This window comes from Prionailurus viverrinus, chromosome A3, assembly GCF_022837055.1.
Source record: "Prionailurus viverrinus isolate Anna chromosome A3, UM_Priviv_1.0, whole genome shotgun sequence".
Taxonomy (NCBI): domain Eukaryota; kingdom Metazoa; phylum Chordata; class Mammalia; order Carnivora; family Felidae; genus Prionailurus; species Prionailurus viverrinus.
In genome coordinates, this window is record NC_062563.1 from 73,596,534 (window position 1) to 73,620,839 (window position 24,306).

General features: G+C 43.8%; 1 protein-coding gene across 3 annotated transcripts in view; it reads left to right on the forward strand.

The window, feature by feature from the left end:
* Positions 1 to 24,306, forward strand: part of SPTBN1 (spectrin beta, non-erythrocytic 1) — a 199,395-nt gene that overhangs the window by 63,248 nt on the left and 111,841 nt on the right. Inside the window, exon 1 of one of the 3 annotated variants that reach the window (XM_047851347.1) lies at positions 22,931 to 23,565. The exons of the other annotated variants lie outside the window; for them this stretch is intronic. Coding sequence (XP_047707303.1) covers positions 23,457 to 23,565 — 109 coding nt within the window. The 5' untranslated portion in view covers positions 22,931 to 23,456. Of the gene's footprint in view, positions 1 to 22,930; positions 23,566 to 24,306 lie in introns of those variants that run through there. 3 annotated transcript variants of the gene reach the window in all.

The following is a 24,306-nucleotide window of genomic DNA, read 5'->3' on the forward strand; positions in this document are numbered from 1 at the left end:
AATTCATAATCACCTACCCCTGCCAGAATGAATAAACATAACAAAAATTTATACATGTATCTATGTATGTATGCATATATAAAATATTCACCTTCTTTCTAGTGAGAGTGCAAAGCTAGCCTCCTATTGGATATATAAATAAATCTTTAAAACATGGTCTAGAATTGTCTCAATAGGAAGACAAGACCTATTTCCATGAAACATTAACCAAACATGGATGCAAGTGCCAGGAAGGTAGTATAAGCAATTAGTGCTCTAGTAACTGAGAGGCAAAGGGTGAACACAAGAGGAAGAAAGCTAGTCATTTTGAGAGGATGGACGAAGTAGTGTGAAGAACATTGGAACTTGGAGAGGAACTGAGGCTTGAACCTTGGCATGGCTCTTTCTGTTTCTACTGCAGCAAAACTGTAGAGGCCAGGCTGCAGATCTCTGAGGACCCCTCTCATTAAAGCAGAAAGTCAGCTTTTGGCTTCTAAAGCTTGGACTCATTCCTCTAAAATTAATTGAGAGCTTTTCTTATGTGCATACCCACCCGCCCGTTCGGATGAAACACTTTTATGTCCCCAGGGAAAGTCTTCTTGCATGATGGAATTGACATTTATAGTCAGGATTAACAGGGATTTAATAGCTATCATTATTTTCCTCATCCACTCTTGAAGCTGTTTCCCTAAATTTTGTATTATTTGGTATTATTTGAGAGAGAGGTATGGTGCCTAGAGTACAGTAAATATACCACCCATTATTTGTAAATCGGAATCTGCAGGAGCCGTTTCATATGAAAGAGGTTCGTGAAAAGTAATGAGAAGAAAGTCTGTTCAGGTCATTACGTGTATGTAGTTCTGGGTTATACTCTCCATTTATTTTCTGTATACGTATCGCTTCAGTAGTTTCCTGACCATAGGATTGCAGGAATAGTTTCTTTCTTGTTTAGGTACAGTTCCCTAGGTTTTTCTTTCCCTCCCTTTTTTTCCTCTTGACCGCTGGGGATGACCCCTCCCCACTTTGGAAATCAGCTTGGCTTCCTGCTGCTGTTTCTTATACTCTTCCCATTCCGTTATCAGCTTAGTTGTGCTGACATCCACTAGTAGCTGAGGTGAATGATCCTGGTGGGGAGCACCAGCCTGCCACTCCTCTCCTTCACTACACTGCTTCACCACCCACCATTCCCTCTTCCTACCCCAGCCCCGTTCCTGCCCCTGTCTTCTAGAGCCCATGTTCTCCTTTCTCAGCCACCTCAGTGGACTTCCCTTGGTTCTCATTCTTTTATTGCTCTCTTACTGCACACTTAGCCTTTGCCTTAACTCCTTTTCCCCGCCCAGCAACATGATTTCCTTAAGTCAGTCTCTTACTTTTAAAGAACTCCATAGTCACCATTTCTATGAGAAAATTCCCATAAGTTAACTTGTGAATGAACTTGGGGAATATAACCTGTCTTTTGAGGACTGCCTGGATAAGCAGAAGAGGAAAACTTAAGCTTTTTCTCTTTTCCTAGCCTTTTCCTGGCTCTCTCTGCAAATGTGCCCCTGACCCCATCTGTCTCTTAAATATCAGCTTTATCGAGATATAATTTACATATCATAAAATTTGTCCCTGTAAAGGGTACACTTTAGTGGTTTTTAATATACTCACAGAGATGTCCAACAGCCACCACTAATTCCAGAACATTTTTCTCACCCAGAAAGAAATCCCATACACATTAGCAGTCACTTCTCATTTTCACCTCCCTCTAGCCCCAGGCAACCACTACTGTACTTTCTGGCTGTGGATTTGCCTGTTCTGGGAATTTCATATAGGTGGAATCAGGCAATATGTGGCCTTTTGTGACTGGGTTTCTTTTCCTTAGCAAAACATTTTCAAGGTTCATTTATGCTATAGCATACATTGGTACCTCATTTCTTCCTCTGCTCTCTTATGTAAGTAATTGAGGTAGATTAGTGAGAAAGGACAGAAAAATTCTGTAAAAGCTACCAACATCATAATACTTCTTTATCTGGCAGTTACTGGGAACAGATGGAAGATCTATTGTAGGTATCTGAAAGTCCTGTACACTTAGGACCTTATTCATTTCATTGTTTGGTGTCTCATGTGGTCATACCTGTTGCCTTTATTAAGTTCATTTACACGGTCTAACTCCTTTGCCAGTTTCTACCAAAGTAGACCTGTGAGTAAGTACCCTCATAGGAAGATAAAAAGAGAAAATATAATTTATATATAGGACATTTGTAAAGTCCTGTACACTTTAAAAATAAACATGTTACATGATAAGAAAAAATTGGAAGTGTCAAAAAGTAGGTTTTACGTTAGCACTGCAGTTCAGATAGCTAAAGTTTTATGTAACCACCATCTTCAGTGATACCATTCAATATAATGTATTAGTTTTTTGATTTGTAGAGAGATTGATGCTGGGTAGGTGTTAATAGTCTCTTAAATTACATTTTGATTTTTGACACCAAGTTGATTAAAGAAGATGGTCTTGAGTATTTGTGTATTTGTTAATTTTGACATGATCCCGTTACATAGTAATCTACTGGGACGGATCTGGGTAGCAAGGTAACAAGCATTTGGTCTGTGTTTACTGTTTGTTTGGCTTCTCTGAAAAGAATCCTGCATTCAAAATTATTTTTGGTTAGTTCTTTTCGGTTGTCCAGAACAGAAATTCACTTGAATTATCTTAATACAAAGGATATGGGCCTGTGGTGGAGTGAGGGAGGAGTGGGAGAGGGTTACTGCAAAATTTCAGGCTTACCCAGACCTAGAAATCCATTAGTGACTGAGGCCGCTGTGGGGCTGGAGGCATTCTTCATCTTTCACATGGGCTGTGTGCCTCATTCGTTGGAGCCCTGTGCATAGTAATAGTATCTGCCCCCTCCTAATTCAGCCTGCACATGGCTTTGGCGTACTGTAGTTACAGCTCTACATCTTGCCAATCTTTTCTCTTTTGACCTCTTTGAAATGACTCAATATCCTGGTTTTCTCTAGTTCAGATCCCTATGAGGTTGAATATGAGGATAGGGCTCCAACTGGCCCACGTAATCTTTTTATATCTGGCCACGACCAATGGGGTACTTATAAATGATTATCTTTAGAAGAGGTATCCACAGCACTGGTAAAGAGCAGGAAGCCAAATGTATAAAACATACCAGCCCTGTCCCTCCACAGCTCAGAGGATATTTGGCTGGCAGTTAGAGGCTATGGTTGGCATTTCTAATGCAGAATGGTGTGGTGGAGGAAGGTACTTTATGTTGGGACTTTTGGGGAAAGATACCGGGGCATTCTGCATGATCAAGGGAAGAGTTAAACAGCCAATATGAGGGAAAGGCAGGGTATAGACAGGCGCTGGAACCACAGAAATTAAGGCTTTCCATCTCTCTCTCTTGTTTTTACCTTCTGTTTCTTGCCTCAGAGGTGGTCTTTCAGGTGACTTAAATATGATTGCCATCTGTCCCTGGACTTTGCTATCTACCACTTTCTATATTTTTCTAGTTCTAGTTGGAAACATGGGGTGGGGGTGTTTGATAGGGAGGCTTTAATTTACTAGGCTTTGGTCAGGAGGCCAGTCCTGAACCAGTGAACTGCGGTGTGAGGTATGGAGGAATGTGAGAGCATGGCAGCTTTCCCTGGAATCATACGGAGATGTTCCTGGAAAGGGAGGTGGGTGCTGGGCACATGACAGTAAGTAACAATAAATGTTCACACATTTTCAGATATTTCAGTGATCTTTTTTTTGTTTTTGTTTTAACATTTTTTTTGTTTATTTTTGAGAGAAAGGCGGAAGTGGGGGGACAGAGGATCCAAAGCGTGTTCTGCACTGACAGCAGTGAGCCCGATGTGGGGCTCAAACTCATGAACAGTGAGATCATGACCTGAGCTGAAGTCGGCTGCCCAACTGACTGAGCCATCTAGGCACCCCTAACTATTATAAAGTGACAGGGTGACATTTGCTGTTGTCTGATTGCTTCCTTAAAAAAATAAAAAGCAACTAATAATGTACAGCTTCCTTTAAGATCTTTGAAAAAAGAGAAATGTACACCAGCATTTCAGTCTTTAGAATATGCCTCTAATAAGATGCTTAGTTTGCACCTAAGTTGTTAACTCGTGAATTTGACAATTTTGTTACTTGGAAATACTCTAACCCATTCTGTCTTCTTGAGGCCTCAAAGACTAACACCATTCTTAGAGTATGACAGATGCCCAATAATAGTGCATCATTCCAGACTTTTTAGCAGTACAACAATGTAAGCACCATATTAGCATGTTCCTTACCCACATTTAATCTATTTTGGGGAAGTAGATCATGTGTATAAAACAAGCAGTGAATGTGACAGGATTACATAAAAGTGCTGTGATGCTTCCCCAAATCCTAGATCTTACCTCTTCATTCTCCAGTTGATAAACATGCCCCTTTTCCACAATTCTTCTTCCTTATTCTCATTGGGTTAATCCTCAAGGGAATTTGCTGAGCTTGAGTTTTGATGTCTTTCCTACAAGCCTGTGAATTTTCAGAACTCTAAGGTAGTGACATAATTGGGTGATTGACACATGTTGTTGGGTGAGGCTGATAAAAATTTTGCCATACAGGTTTAAATTTCTGCAGACTCCTTAGATTTCTTGAGCATCTATGTGAAATTGCCTTACTAGCCACGTGATTGCTTCTTAACAGCATCAGAAAGATGCTGGCCCATTTGCCAGGTTCCAGACCCTGCCTGCATCATATGTTACCTTTTGGATCACCCTGTAAATCTTCAGGAAACCCAAGCCTTTCCAGTGTTCACCCTGACTCCAAGCCCCTCCATGGAGCCATCTCCTGCATGGTTCACACCTTTTCAAAAAATTTCTTTGGCCTTTGTATTTCTGTACCCTATCCCCTGAGTCTTATTAGTTTCATGTGTGTGCTTAAAGTGGGTGTATCTTTATTTTTCCTCCAGCTAATCACTTAACTCCTTGAAGACAGTGACTGAATAATACTTCTTTCCACATTTCCTACAGTGCCTCGTGTAAATGAAAATGCAGTTAGGTGTTTTTACTTGTCAGACTGAAGAGCCCACTTTATTTGGGGAAAATTTGCCCCTAATTTCCGTGATACCCATTGGAAAGTTAGTTCTATGTGTTTAAGAATTTTACATTAAAATGTAAGAGATAGGGACTTCTGGGTAACTCAGTCTGTTAAGTGTCTGACTCTTGATTTAGGCTCAGGCCGTGATACTCATGGTCATGAGACGGGTGGCTCAGTCATTTAAGCGTCCGAATCTCAGTTTCAGCTCAGGTCACAATCTTGAGGTTGGTGGGACCAAGCCCTGCATTGGGCTTTGCACTGACAGCATGGAGCCTACTTGAAATTCTCTCTGTCCCCCACCCTCTGTCCCTTCCCTGCTCGTGCATGTGCGCTCTCTCTCTCTCTCTCTCTCTGTCTCTCTCTCTCTCTCGATAAAGAAATAATTTTTTAAAAAAAGATTCTCTTCCTCTCTTTTCCTCTGCTCCTCCCCCACATGCGCACACTTTCTCCCTCTCTTAAACAAAAATGTAAGAGATAATTCCTTTTAAAATTTGACACATATCTTTTGAGATAGTTTCCATGCACATTATTGAAACACCTTTTTCTTTTTAATTTTTTTAAGGTTTATTCATTTCTCAGAGACAGAGCGTGAGTGGGGGAGGGGCAGAGAGAGAGGGGGAGACACAGAATCAGAAACAGGCTCCAGGCTCCGAGCTATCAGCACAGAGCCAGATGCAGAGCTTGAACTCATGGACTGCGAGATCATGACCTGAGCCAAAGTTGGACACTTAACCAACTGAGCCACCCAGGTGTCCCGAAACACCTTTTTTTTTTTTTTTTTTTTTAAGTAATAAGCAGAAGCAGGACAGGTTGATTATAAGAATCTGGAGTATTCTCTCAGCAAAGAGGATTTGTCTTAGATTTTCATTCTTGCAGGATTTGATCTCACTACTACAGTGTTAACTTATGGAGATGCTTTTGAAAGTTTGGGGCATTATTTTTAAGCTGATACAAACCATTACACAGAGTATGGGACATCTTTTAATGATGCTTTCAGTTCGGCCCCTGCTTCTTTTTGTGCTGCAAGAATCTGCCCTTAGGGTTTTATACTTTTTGGCCAAAAGAGCTACAGCTAAAGATGTACTTGTCCACTCCTTCCTCAGATCATTGCAGTGTTTCTGGACCTCTTTCGAAAGCTCCTTGTCTCTTTACTTTCCATGTTTTGAGATACTAAAGGCACTTGATGGGGGCATCTCTAAAGAGGCTCTCACTCCCAGGTTGGCCCACAGTTTGCCTGTGTTTTTCCCATGTGTCACTTAGCTTCCAGTGGGTGCCAGCAGCTGGAGTTAGATAATTTAATGGCTCGTTACAAATTTATAAATGCTGGCCACAGTTGGCCATCTGGAATAATGTATTGTGACTTTAAGGACATAGGGAATTTGGTGAATATAGTGGCCAAGCATGACAGGGAATGGAATGCTCTAATTATAGTTTATGGTTCCTAGAATACTTTATTTCACTATGACAGCCAAAGGCCATTCGTCTGTCCCTCAGACTAGGCTACAAGTGGACTAGAACACTGTTGTCGTTGTTGTTTTAACCGGTATATAATTTAAACCTTTTCTTCTGTGGTTAGCAACAACAAAAACCATTCAGCAACTTTCTAAGTCCATGGGACTGGCAGTATGTCATTTAGCCAGCTCGGCCCTTGGTCAGTTTTTACCTCTTTTGAGATGGGTTTGACAGTTCCATGTGTTGACAGTCCTGAAACTGATTTTGGAGAAACGGGTTTACAGACCAAATCAGTTAGCCCTTTATATGTCTCTGTTGTGAGAACACAGAGTTTTATACCTGGAACTGGTTGCTCTGCAGAGGATTAGTGTGAGCTTCCAGCTTCTTCCCTGAGCCCCTATACACGCCATCCATGGAGTTGTCTCCCAGCATTTGAGGGAAGGCCAGAGTTAGTAGGGATGTTGTAAATAATGTAGAGGTATTCAAGACTGCCTTAAGAAATACAGGATGGAGAAGAGGCCAGGCTAGAGGATGCACTTGATACTAATTCGAAACCCAAAACCCACAGCACTGAATTAACAGGTGTGCTGGTGCAGCTTTCTTTGTGCATTTAATCAGGCATATTCTTCAGGTGTATTCGCATGAAGATCTTTTTTTTTTTTTTTTTTTTTTTAGACTCCCTCACATTCAGGGAACCATTTTAACTGGCATGCTTAACACCATTATTGTCTGAACTGGATTTTGTCATGAAGGATGAAGTATCTATGTGGGTTTTTTTAACTTTTTTTTTAAGCTTATGTATTTTGAGAGAGAGTGAGACAGCACAAGTGGGGGAGGGGCAGAAGGGGAGAGAGAGAGAGAGAGAGAGAGAGAGAGAGAGAGAGAGAGAGAATCGCAAGCAGGCTCCGCACTGTCAGTACAGAGCCTGATGTGGGGCTGGAACTTACTAACCATGAGATCATGACCTGAGCTGAAATCAAGAATCAGACACTTAACCAACTGAGCCACCCAGGTACCCCCTCCCCCCAATGGCATTCTCTCTCTGTTTTTTAAACTAAACTGAAGACTTTACGCATCATGTTAATCTAATCTGTAATTGACTTAAGATTTTGACAGAAAAAAAATTGAGCACAATATCAGTAGGAAATATATTTTACATAGTATTCTAGTATACACAGAAATTTATGTATATGGGTATGTTTATGTATTTACTCATTTAAATTTCACAATGTGATGCTGAACTTGAATTCATGAGATGCTATGATATTTTCTATTCTATCCCATATTTTTAAATGCTAGTATTGATCTACTAATTAGATTTTTTTTTTTAATTTTAGAGAGAGCACACAGGCAGGGGAGAGGGGCAAAGGGGGAGAGAGACAGAGAGAAAGAGAGAGAGAGAGAGAGAGAATCTTGAGAAGGCTCCATGCTCAGCACAGACCCTGATGGTGGGGCTTGATCCCACCACCTTGGGATCATGACCTGAGTCAAAATCAAGAGTCGGATGCTCAACTGACTGAGCCACCCAGGCAACCGTACCAATTAGAATTTTTAACTAATGGTTAGGAAACCCTGTGGTAGCAGGTGCAATTAAAGGACATCAAAGTGGCCTCTTTATTTTTAAGCTTTGTGAATCATGATTGTGAAATGGGTAAGGTAGTATTTGATTTTTTTTTGTTTTATTCATTTATTAGCGAATGACTAAGTGAAATTTTATTGAGTGCCTACCAGATACTGTGATTACTATTAGAAATACAGAGATAGGTAATTAAGTGAACATAGGTGTATGGTCAGCAGAGGTTTTCTCTTCCCACAGGGCAGGCAGTGTCAGTAGATGGAGGCGAATTTTAGGCTAAGCACGTGATCTGTTGAATGGTGTGCTGGTGCCTGGCTCTCTCTCAGGAACTGTGTGCAGAATTGTAGAAGGAGCTCAAGGTAGGAGCAGGCAGGAGAGCCTTGAATGCCATGCCAAGAGGTTTAGCTTTTATCCGTCCTTTTGTCCAGCAGCTTTCAACATTTAGCTCAGGATAATTTTATTTTCAAATAGAATTTAATTTGTTACCTCACTATGTAAAATGGCAAACTTGGAGCCAAGCTGAATGAAACAGAGTAGTCTTCTCTAGATTTCTACCCCGAGGGGTTCTAAAGCCCCTGGTGACTTTACCTGAGAGCCACTGGTAGCACTGGACTTATGTCTCAGGAGGAACCCCCCTGGGGACACCATGGAGGGTGACTTGGGAGAATGGCTGGAGGGAGAAGAGCCATTTTAGGAGAATGTCATGTTTGGGGGAGAGATAAGGAGGAGGCCCTGAAACAGGGCAGTGGCAAAGGGCTTGAGAGAGCAGGGACTTAAGCTGTTGTGGTTGCCTCCTGAGGACTTGCTCTATAGTGGGCTGTGGAGCATAGGAGGTGGGGTGGGGAATATCAGTTTGGTTTAGGTTATATGAAACCTCATGCCAAGTTTTTCTTTTGGGTGCCAGATATTTGGGATAGATGAGGGTTGTTTGAGTATGTTGGTCACATATCTGCAAAGCGGGCCACTGTTTGTTGTGGTGTTTTTTGTTTTTTTGTTCTTTATTCTCCATTACATGGCCTCCAATTTTCAGGATTATGTCATGTTTTCCTTAGCTCATATTAGTCTATATTCTTTCTAGCTACACCTTAAAATGATCACAACCCCAAACATTTACTGAGAGAATGATTTCAGGGAAAGTACAGTAAAAATATTTTAAAACTTTTCTTGGAGTAGAGGTTGAGAAGTTATTACCCCTACCTCCCACCCTCAGAAATAGCCAAGATGGGAGGGGGAGAGAGAGAGAGATGGAGATAGGAGAGAGAGAGAGAGAGAGAGAGAGAGAGAGAGAGACCTGTGTTCCTTGGAGAAAGAGAGATGTGTTCAGTGCAGAAAATCCCAGTCGAACAGGCTGGCTCTGACTGGAAGAGAGCTGGTCCTTCCTGGGGTGTTTTTGGCTTGAGTGCACTGTTCCTCTTTGTTGAGACAGCTGTAGTTTGGTATCAGGGGATAATAACGAAGAAATATTACTAGATTTTCATTGGTATTATCTAGAACACTTAAAATTTGTGTATCACTTTCATCTTGGAGAACATTATGAAAATATTACTTTAGTATTAAGAGCAGTCTTTAGTGTAGGGGGGCATTACCCCCCTTTTTACAGATTCCGATCTGAGCTTCTCTGAACTGGGCTGTTACTTGCCCCAGCCTGCCTGCTTTAGTGCTAATATAAATCAGAGGCTCCTATGGTCTGGGATGGTGATTGAAAGCCTCTGATGCCTATCTTTGGCTTGCCTTTTCTAACTCTACTGGAAATTGCTCTCCTTCGAATAAGTATTTGTAGGTCTCTGAATGGAGAGAAATCTTGCGGCTCTCTCTATGATGACTCCATATTAGAGAATCAAGACTGAGATCCCTTGAATAAACTTAGAAGATGAGAATTGCTGGAGGAACAGAAATTAGAGTGTAGTTTTTTTGGGTTTTTTTGTTTGTTTTAAGTAGTGAATACTCATTTGTGACATCAGTGCTGATTGAGCTTATTTTAAAACCTTTCCCAATAGGACACACATTACCTATATTTAACAGGAAAGCAGAAGTAAGAATCTGATATTGTACAGGGTTGTTTCTTTGTATTTGGACAAGCATAAGGGAAATGTGGCCAGTTGAAAAAGGAAGGCCTAAATGACTTATATATTTAAAAAACAATCAAACATTTATGTGTTAAATAGTATACTAAAAAAAATATAGCAGAATGATTTGTCTTATATGGTGTGGAAATATACATTTTCTCCTAGATATGACTATTGGTGGGTTGCACAACTTGAGAACAACAAGTTATTTTCATTTTCAGGGAGGATAAAATTAAGTAAGTGAGGCTATCCTAAGACCCTACCAAGTAACAGATGCTAGCTAGACACTTTATGTAACATGCCTACTTTTCTGTTGCTATTCTACTGTCTGCAGGTGGTAATTAAAATCTAAGGAAAACTTTTTTTTAGGTCACAAAGCTTTTTAAAAATTTATTTATGTTTTAAAAGCAAGCTCTGTGCCCAATGTGGGGCTTGGACTCACAACCCTAATAAGATCAGGAATTGTGTGCTCTACCAACTGAGCCAGCCAGGTGCCCCTGGGTCACAAAGCGTTTTTCTGGTATTTACAAAGTCGCTTCAGATAGGAGGCCATTGTCAGTACTTTTATCGCATCCAGGACATCTGGGGGCCACTGGGCCTGGCTAGTTGATACATGAGAGAAGTCATCCAGCCTCTCAGCCTCAGTTTCCTTACTTGCAAAATGAGGGGGTTGGCTGGTTAGATACTTAGGTCACTTAGGCCTCTGAGATTGCGTATGAGCTCCAGGGGAGTTAGCAGGCTAACATCCTTTCGTTACCCAGGTATGTTGTGGCCTCTTTTCCTGATGGTTTCTGTTTATACAGTGAGAAGCTAACTGTGTGGGAGTATAGGGTTGATAGCAACCTTTGTCCTTCTCCAGGAAATAATAAATGTCGTGTGACTCAGACTCCAGTCTGAGGCTCTTGTTAATTTTTTAACTTTCTGTGTTTGATGAGTCAGAAATGCAGGTTCTTATAGAGTGTTAACAAATCTTTGATTATAATGACTGCAAATTACAGTCCCCTTTCCTGTGTAATGATTTTTGCCATTTGCCTTCCTCAATCTAATAGGCAAGATAGAAGGACATTTTGATCAGTAAGAACCTTGGTCTGTTGCTTCATGATTCCTTATTACACTAAAATAATAATTCTTCCTCTTCTTTTTATTTTTTTTAATTAAAAAAAATTGTTTTAACGTTATTATTGAGAGACAGACACAGAGCATGAGCAGGGGAGGGGCTGAGAGATGGAAAGATACAGAATCTAAAGCCGGCTCCAGGCTCTGAGCTGTCAGCACAGAGCCCGATGTGGGGCTCGAATTCACAAAGCATGAGATCGTGACCTGAGCCGAAGTCGGATGCTCAACCGACTGAGCCACCCAGGTGCCCCTTTTAACTTTTATTAAGTAACCTTTACCCACAGCATGGGGCTCAAACTCACAACCCCAAGATTAAGAGTCACGTGCTCCACCCACTGAGCCAGCCAGGCACCTCTACACTAAAATATTCTTGACAGAAAACTATGTGTGTGCCCACACTGACAGGATATGGGTATTCTTTAGCTAGGTGGGCACTTGTAAGTATTGCAGGACAGTTGATGCTGGAGTAGCACAAAACCTTAGGAGTAAGGAAAACTTGTTTATTTAATATCTGCGAAGGTGATCCTGTGCACATGTGGGCCTGTGCCCACGCGCGCGCGCGCACACACACACACACACACACACACACACACACACACCTACATCCAAAGTGTGTCAGTGTGCACATGCCTGCTCAACTAGGATGTGTCACTACTGACTATTCCTTAACTGCCAGTTGATTACTTTTGTGTTTGAGGCACTCAATCTCAGACAACATCATTTTTAAACAATTTCATGGAATTTGGACTTGTGGAGATTCTGAGGCCTGGCCCTGGTGGTAACTGGTAAATGGAGGTTGCTCTACAGTGCTGTGCAGGATGTGAGTGAGGCAGTTTGGAACCAATAACTCGTTTATTAAGCCTTTTTTTTTTTTTTTTCCAGTTTTAACAAAACTGAAGAGTTGGCAAGATTCCCATAAAGTTTTCTTAAGGGTTGAAGAACGGGCTTGGAGGGATCAGAGTGTTAGTCAATAGTTTTTGAGAATGTTTGTTAGAGCTTGGGACTCACACATGCATACCGCATAGCTTTAGATTTGCTGTTTGTCCCCACACTCAGTACTGCATTCCCCCTGACTCGTTTTTTTTTTTTTTAATTTTTCTTAATTGTAAAAAACATATAAAATTGACCATCTTAAGCATTTTTAAGTGTACAGTTCAGTAGTGTTGACTGTATCTACTATATTATGTAGCAGATCTCTAGAACTTCTTCATCTTGGAAAACTGAAACTCTGTACCCACCGAAAAACTACCCCCTCCACCCTCTCCTCAGCTCCTGGCAGCCTCTGTTTTACTTTCTGTTTCCATCAGTTTGATTACTCTAGATGCCACATGTAAGTGGAATCATACAGTACTTGTCTTTCTGTGATTGGCTTCTTTCATGATGTCCTCATAATGACTTACCATGACATCCTTAAGGTTCATCTGTGTTGCGGCATGTCACATGATTGCTTTCTTTTTTAAGGCTGAATAATAGTCTGTTGTGTGTAAATGCCACATTTTCTTTACCCATTCATTCATCAGTGGACATTTGCATTGTTTCCACATCTTGGCTCTTGTGAATAATGCTGCACTGGACATGGGTGTGCAAATCATCTCTTTTTGAGATCCTGCTTTCAGGTTTTGGTTTTGTTTTGTTTTGGGATAGATACCCAGAAGTGGGATTGCTGCATCATATGTAATTCTATTTTGAATTTTTTGAGGAAACCTCCATGCTGTTTTCCATAATACCTCTACCATTTTAAATTCCTGTCCACAGTGCACAAGTGTTCCAATTTCTCTGCATCCTTTACTGAAGTTTTTATTATGTTATAAAAATAAGGTAGAGTGGAGAAATGCGCCATCGTGGTCACAATTTATGTGTTTTTTTTTTTTCTGGTAGGTAGTAATTAAGAAAGAGGGCAGTAGAAATGGTAATAAAAGATGAGTGGAGAGGTGGTTATAGATGAGCATGTCAGGTTTTAGAAAAGAGCTTAGTCTCTCTCTTAGCCCACTTCATTCCTTCCCTGTCATTAAAATTCTACTTTTGATCAATAGTCCATTTTTCAGATGTTTTTAAAAAACGCCTCCCGAGTAAATTCTTCTCTCAGAATATCATAAGAAAAATAAAGAAAAGTTCAGTGCAGAAAAATGAGAAAGGGTCTTTGGACAAGAGAGTTTATTGGGGCTGACAGTGTATTTGATTCTGTGTTAGTCTGTAAAGGTAAGATTGAAGCTGTCAGTACCATCATCTGGGTCTTTATTCTGTCTGTGCTGGGACACACCGGGCATCAGAGAACATGGAAAATAAGGGTCATCTGCCACTTAGTACGAGCCTCTTGGCTTCACCATGGTGTTGGATGCTGGGTGGTGAAGTGGGAGAGTGGACGAAGGTGAGCCTTTTCTAATTTTGAGTCCTGGGCCTACTTCCCGGACAAAGAGGCATGAGAAATGCCTGCTACTTCCTCTGTCCACAGCTCTTGGTTTGCCCTAGAAATGAAAGGCAGCAGGATTTCAGAAGGTGTACTTTAACTTCCTCGTATCTCTGGGCATACCTTTCTGTGCCTCATTTTCCTTATCTATTAATGAGATGGTTGGCTTAGGTAGGTACATTTTGAAAAGGACCTTCTTGATACCTGTTAGGAGTTTGGCTCTCATGTTCTCCTCATGAAGGATTGACATGTAAACCAAGGGGTGTTCCATAAGGTGGAGAAGGCTCTCCAGTTCTCCATATAGTGCCACCTCCCTCACAGAGCCCTTGCTCTGTTCAGGCTTCTGTTTGGTGTCCAGGCTTCTGAAATGACTGAATGGTATTTAACAGCTGCCTCTTAGGGGAAACTGGGCTTAGCGATATAGAGTGAAGGTGTTCTAAGACTTGAATCTGCCCTAAGACAGGTGGTAATGTATTTCCAAGAGCATTGCATCCAGAGGACCGTAGAGCTTTTCGATTTCACATCTTGTGGTTTTGGGGGAGAAAATTGGAGAAGCCAAGGGACCAGCTCAGGGTCACAAGGCCAGTCAGTGACAAAAGCTGAGTCTAGAGTCCATTTTTCACTTCTCTCGGGTCTGTAACGGATGCACTTGCCATTATTTTAATTAGGTTGATAAGACTGGTACACAAGAAAAGCAATACTCTAAGGTAGTGCATGATAGGTGCCAGACAAGGGGGTGCTGACGGTACTGGTATAGGGTTTCTGAGAGCGGGAGCAATCATCTCAGCAGGGATAATCTGGGAAATCTTCCTGGAGGAGGGAAGTTTTGAACTTGGCTTAAAGAAGGATAGATAGACTGACTTCAGAGGAGAGGGGAGCACCCAGAACAGAGGCATGGAGATGGGAGAGCCCAAAACAGGGTGCAGTGTGAATCAAGCTTGGCTGGAGCAGAAAGACAAGTAGGAGAAAGGGACGAGGATTGGCATTTATTGAGCATCTGTCATGTGTGAGGCACAGTGTCTGGTCCTTTACCCGTGTCATCTCAGTGTCCCAAGTGGAGAAATGACACCCTGACCATGCATTTGTTTCAGAGCATCACTGTCTTCCCACCCCCATCTGTCTTCTTTCGAGTAAAAGTTACACTTTTATCTAGTGGGAAAGTGCCTAGTTAAAAATGGGGAGAAGAAAAGTGGGACAAGTTGTTTGCTTCTGTAAAGAGGGTCTCAGAGGTAGTTGATAGGTAATTCTGCAGTAAGCCTGGAGCCTGCCTCCTAGCTAATGGCAGCTGGCGGGCCTTGCACTCCTGAGTGACTGGGCTGACCATGAATTATTTAGGGCCTGTACCTAGCAAAGTTCTGTGGGAAGGAGGCTGTGTTATCTCATTGAGAGATTGGCAGAAGCTCGAGTGCTGAGGAGGAAGAAATGACTGCACCCTTAAAATATTTCACATTTTAACATGCCAGGGCCGCACACAGTGTTCCATAGACCTGCAACGAGGTAATCAGGACCTGTTTTTCAAAGAAGAAGAAGTAGTATCTCCGACCCCTAATTAACAAATACAATAACCTACACTCCTGTGTGACTCTGGCACTTGTTGGCAGGGATTTGGCTAGGAGCCACATTAAAATCGCAGATAAGACAGTATAGCCACAGAGAGTGTTCATGTGGGAGAAACCCCACTCTGCTCTGTTTTTATCTCAGCCAAATAGAGAGATGCTATTGTTGATCCATTCAGAATGGTACTTGCAGTAACTATAACTGTTACTGTCACTGACTTCATTTGTTACATGCCCTGTGTGTGTGTGTGTGTCTATGTGTGTCTGTTGCCATCCGTCTGTCCTATTTCCTCAGCTAGGATGAAAGTGTCTGCAGAGGATGAAAGTGTCTGCAGAGAAGAAATCACATCTTAGAACTTTGTGGGTCCCTCCAGTGGCCTGTGTTCCTGGATGGGACTAAACATGTGTTAGATGGGTTGACTTTTACTTTCTGTGGACCAGGAGGTATGGGGCCTCTGCCTTGATGATGAGGTTTGCCTCCCTCCACTCCTTCCTCCTTCCCTCTTTGGGTGCCTGTTCAGCCTGCTCTTTTCACCTTTTCTCATTGCAGCCAGTCTATGGTAAGCTTCTGGAGAATGTAACATGGGTATAAAGATCTGAGGGCAGGGTCCATTGGCCTGTTTTCACAAAGAATAGATTTGTATCTCCTCTCTTCCAATTTTTTCCTTTGAGCTGTGCTACCAGGAAACAGCATTTTCTCACTGTCCCAGCTGCTTCCTTGTAAAACTCTGGCCCAGTGGTTCTGAACACCTGTGTGTGTCAGCCTTTTCCTTCCATGTTGGAAGTGGGAAACAGAACCCAAAATTCTGGGCAAGAGCAGGCCTGGCCCCAGCTGCATTCCTCAGATGTTCTTTCCCTTTGAACCACTCTGCCTGTAGCAGAGGAGCCCAGTCTTGGCTCTGGCTGGTGTTATATTCACAGGCATAGCAACACCTGTTTGCCAAAGGTGGGGCCTCTGGACTGGGGCATTCTTTTGCCCATACAGGGAAGCTTTGCATGTGCAGATAACAGACATGATAAGAATGCAGGGATAAGGTTTGGCCGGGGTAGAAGATTCAATAAACTGCATTCCTTCCCCAGAACCTTGGGTGCTTGTTACTGAGTGTCACTTGCCATTTTTCTCCTTCTCAGCAGAGATGTCGGGTACTTTGTATTCTGCTGTGACCAGCCAAACAAGAAACAGGAAAAGGATATAAATGGGAATTAGATTTGCCCTGGTATTTCAAATGCAGCCGTGTAACTAGTTTTGCAGGAGGTGTGTGTGTGTGTGTGTGTGTGTGTGTGTGTGTGTGTGTGTAGAGAGAGAGAAAAAAAAACACGCATATCTTCCATGGAACAGAGATAGCACTTGGTGTAGATGAAAAATACCTTTAGCCTTCCCTTTAATTTTTCTTCTAGGTATTCTGAGTCCTGAAGGATCAAATCTGATAGCCCCACCTCAAATAAACATTGGCCTTTCTAAAAACAGAGGCCCTTTGTAACTTGTTTCATAGTGAATATTGTAAAACACATTTGAATATGCCTTTCCCCATGCAAAATGGGGTGAAAGAGAAGGGAATGAGGTTTGTGAGCACCACCCCAGTTGAGGACTAGTCTTACCATCCTGAATTGTCCTTGTCCAGAAATCCAGAGGGGTGCCCACTGTGGTCCCTGGCCTTGAGGTCGGTGACTCCATAGGAAACCTGTAACACCCTCCAGCCAACAGCCCCCTTGGCGAACAGGTGGCCAAAGGTGGGGTAGAATTACTTTTTGAAATTTCCTCCACGAAGAATTTAAAGACTAGTGATCATAGCTGCTCAGACAGTGTGGCTGCCTTCCTGGCATTTCTCTTTCGCAGACATTTATCTCAGTTATAGGACAACTCTCTGAAGTTGGCCCCCTTATTGTGCTGACTTTTCAGGCTCAGGGAATCACACGCTTAGAAAGTAGCAGAGCCAGATTCCTAGATTCCAAGTCTCTTTTTAAGTACCTTTCCTCCTCTAAACCCTGACCCAAATGCCCCGTGGGTGGTGCTCTGGGAATAAACTGAGGAGTGGTGTAGGCCCTGATCTTCAGGAGCCATGTGGTCATGAGGAAGTGCTGCTGACTGCTTCCAGCAACCCAGGCTGTGGGCCTGTATGTGAGGTGCCACTGGGGAGAAAGGAGAAGCTTCTGGAAGCATGGCAGGCTGCTTGCTAGCAGTGGCACAGAAATGTTAGAGATATGTGTTGTTATAGTGGGACTTACTGAAAATTGTTCTTTTCGGGAGGGCAGGGGAAGAAGGTCTCAGGTAATTCTGTTTTCTGTTTTTGACTGGATTTCGTGGTGGTATGCTTTTGTTAGTTGATGAGCTTTCTGGTACATGGTGCAGTTCCCTTTGAAAAAGGACTGGGCTTTTGAGAATACACATACTGAGGCAGGCTTTGGGAGAAAGGACAGTGGTAACTCAGTCATTGGGGGGCGGAAGGCTCTCTGGGCATTGTACAGTAGAGAGGAGGCAGAGAAAGAATGCCCACAGTTAAGGATTCAAGATTAGGAGTGGGCAGGAGGCTGGTTGGAGAAGGGGGTGGGTGGGCCAGAGAGGTGAGACAGATCATGTAAGCTTCAGCTCCTGGGAACATAAATGCACTGGCATGATTTGGAGCCTGCTTCTCTATCTGGCCACACCAGTGGAGGAGGATTATTTTAGTAGTAGTATTTTGATTTCCTATAAAGAAACGTTCAGGAGAAATTGTCTGTGGTCGTCCAGCTGTTATCCAGATGAAGGAAAGGCAGATCGGGAAACGGCAGACAACTTGGCAAAACAGTTTATATGTGAAACCTTCTTGTATTCTGACCTCCCTGTTCCCACCACTTCTTTCCTAGCTCTTGGGTAGGTTTTTCAAGTCCTTGAATGTGTACAAATCCCATCACAGCTTGTTGGCCATCCTCTCCCAGGCACTGCAATCCTGCTAATGTTTAGATGTTCAGGAAATGAACACTCCATAGTTTACCCTTTTGAGATTGTTGTGATGCAGGGAAAGCGGTCATCTTTTTTTCTTTCTTTCTTTTTTAACCTCTCAGACTTCATAACCTCTCAGACCTCTTGCAACAGAGGCTTAATCTCCTCTCTTAGTGTTCCCATTCACATGCTTCATGCTAAGTCATACAGAATCTTAGTGTATAGGTCTACCAAGTATGAGAAAAGAAACAAAACCCATTCACAACAAGAGAACCCTCAAAGTAGCAACTTCCACATGAACTAGCAGGGAATGTGCCTATTCCTGGCCTGGGCAAAGCACAGTGTCTCTGAATCTTAGTTGCCTTGTCTGCAAAATGGACACAATACCTACTTCATAGGTTTAGTCACTTGAGAAAATGTATGTGAAAGCATTTTGTAAATTACAGAGTGCTGTAGTAATGTGATACTGTTGTTATTATGGCCAATCGTTTATATGGAGATAGATGATAATTACTACTACAACAATAGTCTCTAAGAGAGAGGAGATTATTTATCACCAATAAATGTAGAACTAGAAGGAATTTTTTATGACCATAGACTCCAACCTATTTGATCTCTAGGTGAGGTCCAGGGAAGGTTAGACACACATGCAATTATTTGGCTTTTCCGTGGCACTCAGGAGATGGGGTGAGCCTGAGTACTGTGGACCTGGGTCTTTGAGTACACCACAGCACTTCTAATTTGTGCTGTCCACAGATAACCATAGGGACTTGGTTATACTATTCTGGCACCACAAGGATGGCAGGTACATGTTGCTTAGGTTTCATTTGCTTTGACCCCATAGCTAACTGTGCCTGTCAGTTGTGGCCACCTTTCATTGCGCCCTGGAATCTTGGTGCAACTTGAAGGCAGGTACAGCTCTTATCAGAGTTGGCTGCATGTGTTGATATCCCTGGCCCGGCTAAGGGACACTAGTTTTTTGGATTAGAAAAGACTGAGGGGATAGCCCCAAATCACAGGGTCTGTTTCTGCAGAAAGCTTGGTTGACTGCTGAGCACTCTGAAAACTATCTTGCCTCCCTTCGTGTTCCCTTTCACATCCTGTGTGTTTCTGCGGTAAGTGTCTTCAGGATTCTTCTTAGAGCACCATAAAATGTGGGTAAGACCCCTGGCCTCTTGCTTTATTAAGTTAGAATTGGGTAAACGCCTTTACATTTCTTCTTTTCTTCCTCAGAATGTCCTCATCCTTTCCCTTCTGCCTCAGAAGCTAAGGGTATCTCTCCTCTTGGCTACGGCTGACTGCCCCAGCCATAACTTCAAGCCATTTTCCCACTGGCCTTTTCCTACCTGTGCCAACTCAGGGCTGAAACCTGTGCACAGAGGATGTGTTCAGCTGGACCCTGACCGAGAGCCCCTTCCCCTGGTTCTGTCGCTCCTGTTTACCACCTCTACCTTCTTGTTGTTCTTCCCTTTGCTCCTCATTCTCTAACTCCCTGTAACCTTGCTTCAGCTTTTAATACCCCAGTGACCTCCTCATTCCCATACTGGATTAATCCACATCTCCTCTGACTTCTAGTTCCTTCTGTTTGCAGTGTGATGCCATCCTACCCCCTTTCCTCCTTGAGTATCTCTTTCTTCTCTTGGATTTTCATTCCATAGCTCTTTTGGTATCTCCACTGTTTTTTCTTCTTGCTTACAGCCCCTGGCTTTCCCCAGGGCTCTCTGCCCAGCCACTTTCCTCTTACATTCCTTCCCAGGTGTAAGCCTACTACAGTATCTCTCCCTGTGCCCGGCCTCTTTCCTCAGCCTTGAGCTTTCCCTCGTTCCACATCCTTGACCATTTCCGGACATGTCACCTCTAGGTTTTGCAGGTAACTCAGATTGAGCATAACCAGAAGGAAATGGTCAGCCCTCCCCTACACCTGGCCACCAGCTCTAAAAACCCCGGAGTCTTGTGCAACCCTAGCCTTTGAACCTCCCACGTATGTATAGTTGGTTGCGAGAGTCCTATGGATTAACTCTTGCATCAGTCCATTCCTTTTTGTGTCTGTTGCCTCACACTGACTAGTTCTTTGACTTGGAGAACTCCAGTAACCACCTGAATGACCTTGCTGCTTTTAGTCTCTCTCCTTTCTACCCATTCTAACTGACCACTGCCAGAATAATCTTCCCGAGAGCCCAACCCAGACCCAGTCTTCCTCTGGCTGAAATGTCTCCAACTGTTCCCAGCTCAGGCTTAGTTCCCTCAGGGCTTCCCTCCTGTCTGACAGTCCCTTATGCTCCAGTCAGATGGTAACACTCGCTGGTGCTATTCCTGGAACAGCCCAGTTGGTGTCTTTATTTATGTTGCTTCCCATCCCACCTTCCACACTAGGAGAGGAGGCTCCCCTCATCCCACCCATCGACAGTCTTACCTGTGTTTCAGGTTCTGATCACAATGCCAATCCCTCCTAGAGTTGTTTCTACCTGTCTTCCTAGGCAGTTGTGTCTCCCTTGTCCTCTGAACTCTTGTAGCTCCCCTTCTTTAGCCCCTGTCTGTTCTTCTGCTATCAGACTGTTTGTGTATCTGTCCCATCCTCTTGGCCAGAAACTCTCCCATCTCCCAGTCATCTCTGAAACCTCCACTGGGCATTGTTCCTTGCACAAGGTTGGCGGTCCAGTAAATGCTGAATGGAATAAAGAACGAGTGACTCTGGCCTTCCTTTACCTCCACCCCACTGCTGAGTTGGAGGTGGCCAGATGAATCATCAGGGTTGTGTCCTCTTCTTCTCCTGCCCCATCATACCAGATAGATTCCCACTTCTCACCTCTTGCCCCTGCAGGGCTATTAAACCCTTCACCAGCCTCAAAACCTTCCTTACTTGGCATGTATTCACTCTGCCTGGCTTGTTTGGAGTCTGCTCTTTACTACTGAGTGTGGCTACATTAGTCCCAGCCTCTACCCCCATCACCTAGTATGTAACCTGGCTGATTAGAAAGCTCATTTCACCTACTTCCCCATACCAGAGGGAGCTGAAAGGGAGTCTCGAAGAGTGGTGACTCATACTCTATTCACTAAGTGGCTTAAAGATTAAAAATAAAGCATTGTTAATTGGCAAGCACTTTGCAGTCTCCTTGTCTCTGCCCACAGCTGGACACTTAAGAGACTTAAAATTTCATATTTAATAGTGAAGTATATTTAATGTTAATATATAATGTATGAAATAGTGAAGAAGGACCTGTTAAAATTGTAATTGAGAAAATTCTCCATTCAACTTTCTGTAGCTTTGATGTGATATGTGGGCAAAATATGCAAAAGGTGTATTTGAAAAATACACTTCTATTTGAATGGTATCATCATTGTCAGGGTATTTTTACATCATTCCCTCATTGACCTTGTAAAGGTAGGCATTAATTATCTCTGTCTGACAGGGGAGGTTTAGAAAGAATCCAGGTTTCTTCTAAGGTCATAGGCGATTAAGAAGCTTGGCCAGGACTAGAAGCTCAGGTCTTGGAATCCTAGTCCAGTGCTTCTTCCAGTAACCCCACATTCCTGTCAGCATCCTGCATGATGAGAAATGCCTTCAAATCCTGGACCTGGCTTTAGAAAGCTAAAGGTTGACACTGGATGTATTAAAAACCTTGTCCTGTAGATACCAGCAATGGGGGTTGCTCATTTGAGCACTTAGCTGAACTTTAGGTTTGTTTTAACTCTAGCCCTGGACAGGATGCAGTTGCTTGAATTACCAGTGCCCTGGGGACTAAAGTAAACCTGGAGTGGAGGCCCACCTCTTTAGTGCAGATTGGAATCCCTTAGGAAGAAATTACCTTCTTCAGTGAGTATTGCTGCAGCATTCCATGTGGAAAAGCCAAATTTGTGATTTGTTTTCTGTCTGTAGTTAGGGGAGAGGGGGTTGGGGTGGGGGGAAGAAAAAACTAGGGTCAGTTATTTACCCAAAATATATTTTGACCACTGTTACTGTCTCTGTATGAGATTTTTTTTTTTTTTTTTTTTGGTTGAGATCGGTGGGAGAAGTTAAGGAGGCGAGTTTTAGTATCTTGAAGAACCCAAAAGTTCAGGAGTCTCATTTTACAAATCAAAGTAGGATTTGAAGATAATTTCTGGTCTCTTAATCTCCCCATCGGTTGGTAAACTCCTCAGGTCAGGGATCCTTGAGGTATATACCTGTGTACCTTTCTCCCACAATGCTTTGCAAATCAGTGCTCCCGTAAATCCTGCATCGACTTAGTATTACGGAGCCAGTGTTATACCAGAAAACCTCCCGCTAACATCTTGTGATGGCCGCAGAAGTCTATTGAGGAGATTCTTCGGTGCGATGAACTCACACTTCCCCTCGCTGTGGCCCTGACCTTGTCTCACTTGTACGCAGTGGCCGGCCGGGCCGCCCCCGAGTGGTTGGCGCCCGCGCAGTAGGGACGCTGCGCGCACCTAGGTGCGCGGCCCTGGTGGCCGCGTTATCTCCACTGACGCTGAGGAGTGGATGAACCGCCCCGGCCGGCGACCTGCGGGGCTCCTCACCCTCCCGGGCTGCCTCCTTTTCATGTGATAGTAATCGGAGACTTTTCCGTTACACGAGGCTCTCAACAAAAGATTGTAATTCCAGCAGCTTTGTTTGGGAAGGTACCACTGCGACGGGCGCGTCCTGGGCCCGGCCCGAGGGTCCGCGGCTCCGGGGCTTTAGAGGCGGCGTGGGCCGTCCCAGGCCGCCTGTAGGTGGGGGGACGCCGGCCGGCCGGCGTCCCCCGCGCCCCTCCTCATGGTACAGCCTGCGTTTCCTCTACAATGCTGTTATGCTAATCAGGTGACATCACCGCCCAGCGCACGGAGAGTGGCTCATGATTAAATTACAAACCGGCGGCCGCCGCGGGCAGCCAGGAGGAGGTGTGTGTACTGCTCCCGCGAGCTCCTGGGCTCAGCGATCGGGGCATGCTTAGGATTGGCCATATTTAAACAAATTTTTAAAGTAGGACTTGCACCTTCCTTCTCTTCCTCCCTCCGTCTTCCCGCCCCTCCTCGGTAATTTATTTCAAGCTTCTAGTCGAGAACCACAAAAGAAAGGAAAACAACAAGGAATTAGATGCGTGAGTGGTAACTCCTGGCCGGGCTAAGGTGGACTCTGCTGCAGCCAACTTCCTATCAGATCAGCCTGCTGGACTTTTCAGACCGGAATGGGGCTTGCCTGAGGTCCAGCCCTTTTCACAGGGGCCGGGAGCCAAGCCGTGCGGAAGCTGCTGTGTGTTGGATGGGGGTAGGCGGGGGCCGGAGTGGGATTTCCACCGTGCAGCCCGCCGGGGCGTTACGCCGGGCATAATGGAATTGCAGAGGACGTCTAGCATCTCTGGGCCGCTGTCCCCAGCTTACACGGGGCAGGTGCCTTACAACTACAACCAGCTGGAAGGCAGATTCAAGCAGCTACAAGGTAAGCCCCTGTCCCAAAGGCCGGACCTGCCCTGGGGCTGTGCCTACAGGGGTTCCGAGGTTTTATTTGTGCCATATGGTATGTAACCCTAAAGAAGACGGGCCGCCGTTTGGCCCAGCCCCGAAGCCTCTGGTTGGCTGTGAGCACCCCATTCACTCCTTAAAGGAGACACTTTCTCACTCTCTAGAGAAGCCTCCATTTGGAGTCCCATTCTCTCTCCCCCTCTCTCCCTTTCCCCCCCACCCTCTCTCTCCCCCTCCTCCCCTCTGCCCTCAACCCACTATCCTTTTGGCTTTCTAGGTTGTCAGTATCTGCTGCTCACTGCACACACCTTTTCGGTCCTTTTAGCTATCTTTGCAGCTCAGTAGATCAATGCTAATAGACCTATTAGTATGCAAGCATTAGATTCTGGGTCGCCTCTGTCTCCCAGCGCCCCCAGCCTCTTACCTCTGGGAATCCTAAAGGTGTAAAGTGCACTGCTCGACACCCAGTCCCGTAGAACAATAGCAAAAGGGAGGAGGGAGTGGTCTTTTTGTTCTTAAGCCTTGGGTAAATTACAGTTTTGATTCCGAAGCTTAATTTTAACTCTTTTGATGTATTGTGTTGGGGAGAACCTTCCCATCAATTTAGTAGGCTATGTAATTTATAATGAAAGCCAGTTATTGTCATTCCAGTGCTATGGGTTGGATTAGTTGGATCAATTATAGGTTTCTTGGCGTCTATATTAGTCTGAAATAATTG